At 41.4% G+C, this 7,180-nt stretch overlaps 1 protein-coding gene across 1 annotated transcript in view; it reads left to right on the top strand.

Moving 5' to 3' along the window:
* The window catches only part of LOC138951071 (myosin-4-like), a gene marked incomplete in the record, with an annotated part of 118,350 nt that overhangs the window by 26,833 nt on the left and 84,337 nt on the right, over positions 1 to 7,180 (top strand). The window contains 1 exon segment of the mRNA XM_070322737.1: positions 4,725 to 4,791. Within this exon segment, the coding sequence (XP_070178838.1) occupies positions 4,725 to 4,791 (67 nt within the window).

The raw sequence follows: 7,180 nt of genomic DNA on the forward strand, positions 1-7,180 counted from the left end.
TTGAAAACCAGCTTTGCTGGGCGTAAGATTTGCAATTTTCTGTTTATGACACAATCAACATTATGGTTATTGCTTGATGTCCTGAAAAGTCACAGTATTTTCTTCCATGAAGGAAAGAATGGATCCCCCAAAAATTACACAGTTAAAAGAACTATTTTGTTGAGACTGCCAGGGGTGGAGGGAAAAGAGAAGTTGAAGCACGTCGCTCCCCCTAAAAGTTCAGATTGATCGATGAGTGACATTTCCTGAAAGATGAAGACAGTATACCTTGACGAGTTTGAGAACTTGATTTAAGCTGTATGAAAAGTTCCAAAGCAATGTACCCAGTACTGTCGGATCCCCTTTCACAGACCTCAAAACTATGACGGACGCAGTGGCGTGGTGGTAAGACGTCGGCCTCCTAATCGGGAGGTCGCGAGTTCGATTCCCGGTCGCTGCCGCCTGGTGGGTTAAGAGTGGAGATTTTTTCGATCTTCCAGGTCAACTTATGTGCAGACGTGCTAGTGACTTAACCCCCTTCGTGTGTACACGCAAGCACAAGACCAAGTGCGCACGGAAAAGATCCTGTAATCCATGTCGGAGTTCGGTGGGTTATGGAAACACGAAAATACCCAGCATGCCTACTCAACGAAAGCGAAGTGAGCTGACTATGCTCTCAGAGTATAGTGTGGGGAACCCAAATGGGCAAACGAGCTCACAGGTAACCAGAAAATTCTGGAACGCTGAAGAAGAAGAAGATTTAATGGCTGAATAATTCATCACAAATCGATGTTAATGATTCAAGGATTAATATGTGTGGATCTTCATCCATGATTAATGGAATTTAGTCTTGCGGGGTTTCACTATATTTTATTGGTTGATTTTGTTAGAGAAATGGTTTCCAGTAAATGCTGTTTTGATCGTGATTGGTTAGTGCGAAATGCCAGTTTTGCAGTTTGATTTTGAGCGTTGTTTGTTGAGTGGCTTTGTTACACAAGAAGTAGGTGTTGTTGATTAATTGCACGTCAATATTGTGGTTTGCTTTGTTTGGTCCAGTTCGTGTTTATAATGCTAGACTTGAAGTGTTACGTAACTGTTCTGTTGACTTACTACTTTGATTGTGTTCAGTTTGGTGTAGCTAGCTAGCTGCATGTAGACTTGTTAATGCAATATTTAGTCTAATTACAGTTTGGTGTAGCTAGCTGCATGTAGACTTGTTAATGCAATATTTAGTCTAATTACAGTTTCGACAACCAATTGTGAAATTAAAAGCAGTAGGCCGAATTTTTGTTTCGGCATTTTTGCATTGAATGACCATTTGGATTGTGTTTTATTTTCAGTTTTATGAATGCTTTGCCGTGTTTTGCTTGTGTTTGATCACATGTATGGTGTTGTATTTGTTGTCTTTTTCTTCAGTTTTGTAGTTAGTTGGTAACTTTTTTTTTATTCATCAAAAAGTGACAGTGAAACTCTTTTTTTTATTTTTTTGCAGTTGATTGTATACGTAGTACAACAGACTTTAACCATTTTGTTATTTAACTCAGATTGAGACTGTAGTTTTTGTGTGTGTTCTGTTACATTTACATGTGTTCTCAGTCTGTTGTAAATTGTTTTTAATTGCTCAAGCGTGTAGAGATTTGAACAGCCACATGTCGAGCTTTTGATGTCAGGTGCACATTTGTGACCCTCCACCACGAAATGAGTCTCATGTCACCTCGCGCGGTTCTGCGCTAGGCTTAATATAAGTCCGGGGAGTGTCTGGTAACAGTGTGAGGGTTACCTTAGTCACAGGCTTATAACTCAAACAGTTTTCGCTCTTTTCTAAAACGGTTTTCCCCACTGGATAGAGCATACAAAACTCTTTAAGAAAATGTAAAAATATGAAAATCATGCAAAGGTGACATGCAACTCAATCCGTGGTGGAGGGTCACATTTGTCTGATCAACATTGCCAGAAATTGCAGTCTGCGTAACTTTAGTGACTCAGTGACTTTCCTTCCAGTTTCTGTTTTTTTCTATGTCACTTTTTCCATAGCCGTATCTATTAGTCCGTTCATGAATTAGTCACTTTATGTGAGGTGCACTAGCGTAGAGTTGAAAACTCCCCTTTTGTAGATGAGTGATATATTTGAAGGCAGTGAAAGTACATGTAGTAAAAGTTAGTTGAGAATGTGTGTGTGTGTGTGTGTGTGTGTGTGTGTGTGTGTGTGTGTGTGTGTGTGTGTGTGCGTGTGTGTGTGTGTGTGTGTGTGCTTCAGTCTTAAGTTTGCAGACAATGGTGAAAATAAAAAAATTGATTGTGAAAAAGGTAAATTGTAATGAATGTATTGTTTCACAAAGATCAGCTTATTACTTATGTTGGTTGTCATTAAATGTAACTGCGGATACAATGTCGATTAGAAAATATGTGACGGTCTCCACCACGAAATGAGTCGCATGTCACCTTTGCATGATTTTCATATTTTTATAGTTTCCTAAAGATTTTTTTATGCTCTATCCAGTGGTGAAAACCGTTTTAGAAAAGAGCAAAAACTGTTTGAGTTATAAGCATGTGACTAAGGTGACCCTCACACTGTTACCAGTCGACACTCCCTGGATTTATATTAAGCCTAGCGCAGAACCGCGCGAGGTGACATGCGACTCATTTCGTGGTGGAGGGTCACATATGGTGTGTGATCCATGAGGCACTGTAATAACTCAGAGGAAAGGACATAATGGGCGCTTCTGGCGAGGTTATACCCCCTCTTTCTTTCGGCTGGTAACTCTAGCGCCACCTCGCTGTTAAAGATCACACGAGAAAGGAAAAAAAACTTGCATTGGTCCTAAATAGCATATCGGTTTGGTAACAGTTCGTGTGTAAGTCGTGCATTTTATACGGTAAACAGACAATGGCACATGGTCGGTTCTGGTGAGGTTATGCCCCATCTTTCTTTCGGCTGGTAACTAGCGCCACCTCGCGGCAAGATCACAGGAGTTGTCTCGCATTATCACCCCAGAAGCGCCCATTGCTTTTGTCTCCATGGTTTACAAACTTTGATTTTCTTTCAAATTTTGCATCATTCTCCGATGAAAACAGAGTGAATTTAGTTTTAATATATGTTATCTGCACATTTTCTGTGTGTGAGTTTATTGCCGTAAGTGTTGATTTGAAATAATTAAGTTTAAATTTTGCAGATTACTAATCAAAGAGTGTAACATTGTTGGTATGCATGTGTATGTATGTGTTTATGTGTGAAATGTAACTGTTATAGTGTGAAGGCAGCACTTGCCATGTTACTAAGTATTAACAGGGATAATATAGGTCTATGGTATTAACAACATTGCAGGTTACTAAGTATTAACAGGGATAATATAGGTCTATGGTATTAACAACATTGCAGGTTGCTATTTTAAGAAACTGTGCATGTTTTTGTTAGTACTGATATTTAGACTGGAATGGAAACGAGAAACAAAAAGTCTGATCACTTTTAAATTTATTTCAGTGGTATAATCATAGTTTGTACATAGAGAATACTACATGGCTTGCTGTGTCGTACCAGATTTACACGAGTTGTTTTTTTAAATATTGAACTGCGAGCGAAAGCGAGCTGTTCACTATTTGAAAAAGCAACGAGTGTAAATCTGGTACGACAAAGCAAGCCATGTAGTATTCTGTTTATCCTACATACTGTACTTACGTGTATTTTACTGAAAATGTCCTGCAGTCGAGGCAGATAAATTGAAGACGCTTGTTTCGGAACCTCGATCTCTTCTCAAGCCTCGTGCAATCTATTACGTCAAAGCAAAGAAACGTCACTCTGAAAGTGTGGCGTGACGTGGTAGTTCTAAAGATTCATGATCGAGGGTAATTAGCGAGCGCAATTTTTGTTTCTATAATGACGTTTGTCTCGGTGACTTTGGCATCATAAGCAGTGGAAAAACAGGTCCCTGCCAGACTTGCTTGACATGACCTCATTTACATGATATACACACGTGTGATTTGAACGATTATTATCTCACGGGTGTCTCTCTCACGTATGTAGGATAATTCAGCATATTGCATAACACTTCTCAGTTATGCTGACTCTATTTTTTTAAGAGCGGATACTTTATAAATTAATGTATCAGTGATTTATTTTAGATTTTAAATTTTGTTTTTGTTTTTACCTGAAACATTTTTTTCTCATAATTAATTGTTCATTTGGAAACAAACTCATGGATGTAAGCTGTAAGTGCAGAGTTGTGTGAGTTTTAGCCCAAAAGTTTAAATAAAACACATACTGAATTTTGACTAATAGTTTAACCTCATGCGCTGAGGATGTGATAGGTATTTTGATGTGAAGGATAGGAATTGATAATGTGTGTAAGGCACTCGATCAGTGTCCCATTCAAGAAAACAGAATTCAGACACTGTGCTATAAACTTTCACAATCTTTGGCCAAACCTGTGTCCTGCATGTGTGTGTGGGTGCATGTGCTTGTGTGTGCATGCGTGCGTGAGTGTGTGACGTGTTAGTGTGTGTGTGTGTCTGTGTATATGTGCTCATGTGTGTGTGTGTGTGTGTGTGTGTGTGTGTGTGTGTGTGTGTGTGTGTGTGTGTGTGTGTGTGTGTGTGTGTGTGTGTGTGTGCCTCATGTACGTCTGTATCACATGTCGTTACTGTGCTAGCTTTTCAGTGTCTGTACAAATCTCAGTCTCTTATAAGTGTCTGTGAGCGTCCAAGTTGGTAAAGGTATAAGCTAACAGACCCTATGCCGTGTGTTTCAGCAAAAGATCGCCATGCTACAGAAGGAGCTCCACGAACAGAAACAGTCCACGGAAGAAGTGAAGCGAGGTGAGAACGCTTTGTCAGTGTCAGAGAGATACAGTGGAATCCCTCTTTTATTACCCCCTTATTAAAGACTTCCCTTTTTTTTTCTTTTTTTTTCCGATCTCTCTCCTAGGTCCGGCACGGTTGGCCTAGTGGTAAGGCGTCCGCCCCATGATCGGGAGGTCGTGGGTTTGAACCCCGGCCGGGTCATACCTAAAGACTTTAAAATTGGCAATCTAGTGGCTGCTCCGCTCCGTCTGGCATTATGGGGTTAGTGCTAGGACTGGTTGGTCCGGTGTCAAAATAATGTGACTGGGTGAGACATGAAGCCTGTGCTGCGACTTCTGTCTTGTGTGTGGCGTTATATGTCAAAGCAGCACCCCCGCCCTGATATGGCCCTTCGTGGTCGGTTGGGCGTTAAGCAATTAAAGAAAAACTCTCTCCCAGGTCAACTTATGTGCAGACCTGCCCTTCGCGTGTACACGCAAGCACCAGACCGAGTGCGCACGGAAAAGATCCTGTAATCCATGTCAGACTTCGGTGGGTTATAGAAACACAAAAATACCCAGCATGCTTCCTCCGAAAGTGGCGTATGGCTGCTTAAATGGCGGGGTAAAAACGGTCATACACGTAAAATTCCACTCGTGCAAAAACACGAGTGTATGTGGGAGTTTCAGCCCACGAACGCAGAAGAAGAAGAAGAAGAAGAAGAAGACTTCCCCCTTTTAAGACTTTGCTTTTTCACATGTTTTGTTGATGGCGTCTGTTAATTTACTTCTGCTTTAAGACTCCCTCCTTCTTCTGCGTTCGTGGGCTGAAACTCCCACGTACACTCGTGTTTTTTTGCACGAGTAGAATTTTACGTGTATGACCGTTTTTTACCCCGCCATTTAGGCAGCCATACGCCGTTTTCGGATGAAGCATGCTGGGTATTTTCGTGTTTCTATAACCCATCGAACTCTGACATGGATTACAGGATCTTTTTCGTGCGCACTTGGTCTTGTGCTTGCGTGTACACACGGGGGTGTTCGGACACCGAGGAGAATCTGCACGCAAAGTTGACTCTGAGAAATAAATCTCTTGCCGAACGTGGGGACGAACTCACGCTGACAGCGGCCAACTGGATACAAATCCAGCGCGCTACCGACTGAGCTACATCCCCGCCCACTCCCTCCAATTCCAGACCTGATTTTCTCAGATATTCAGAGGTCTTAAAAAGGGTTCCACTGTACCCTGTGTCACAAAAAGCTTGTCTCCACAGTCTACGCCTGAATTTTATTTTATTTTTTAGGAAATGTGAGCCTCCACCACGGAATGAGTCGCATGTCACCTTTGCATGATTTTCATATTTTTACATTTTCCTAAAGAGTTTTTTATGCTCTATCCAGAGGTGAAAACCGTTTCAGAAAAGAGCGAAAGCTGTTTGATTTATAAGCCTGTGACTAAGGTGACCCTCACACTGTTACCAGACAATCCCCGGACTTATATTAAGCCTAGCGCAGAACCGCGCGAGGTGACATACGACTCATTTCGTGGTGGAGGGTCACAAATATGCAATTAAGACGACTGAGTGGAATTTCTCTGTTCTATAACTAAAGATCATACTCATGCAGTGATTGGCATGAAAATGCTAGTCCGTATAAATTATAAGCTCAGTCGGTATAGGCCGGGCGCTGGCTTTGAAATCAGCTTTTTGATTGCTATCGTCGTGGGTTTGAATTCTGAGTTCTGAGCCAAAGTTTTATATTCCAGAGTCAACTTTGTCCAGACTCTTCTTGGTGCCCAAAGATTTGAGTACCAACTCTGTTGATAGTAATGTCTGCGTCAAATTCAAACGTTCTCAAATTTGCTGATGCTTTGTTTTTGTATCTTGAAGGAGAATTGAAGGGCCGGTATTCTCGCTGTTCCATTTTAGAATGAAAACACAAGAAAGGTATTAAGTTATTGGAATGTTTAATTTGTGACAAAACAAAACGTTAGTCACTGATTTTCGACCCAGCAGTCTTTTAAGTGGACAGACCGACAAACACTAGCTTTTAATACAGAAAATAAACTTATCTGACAAATAGTCCAGTACTCAGCTCACTCGAAAGACACAAGCGAGGCAATGATTCTTGCACAGAGGCAGCCATCTTGTTTGTATTGTTCCTTTAATGTTTGTGTTGTTTGTAGTCCAGTCGCTCGCTCGGAAGACAAGCAAGTCGATGATTCTTGCAAAGAGACAACTGCACCTCTTGTTTGTATTATTTTGTTCCTGTAACGACGGGCGCAGTGGCGTAGTGGATAAGACATCGGCCTCCTAATCGGAAGGTCATGATCGAGTTATATCCCGGCCGCCTGGTGGGTTATGGGTGGAGATTTTCCCGATCTCCCAGGTCAACTTATGTGCAGACCTGCTGGTGCCAATATCCCC

Source organism: Littorina saxatilis, linkage group LG16 (genome assembly GCF_037325665.1).
Source record: "Littorina saxatilis isolate snail1 linkage group LG16, US_GU_Lsax_2.0, whole genome shotgun sequence".
Taxonomy (NCBI): Eukaryota; Metazoa; Mollusca; class Gastropoda; order Littorinimorpha; family Littorinidae; genus Littorina; species Littorina saxatilis.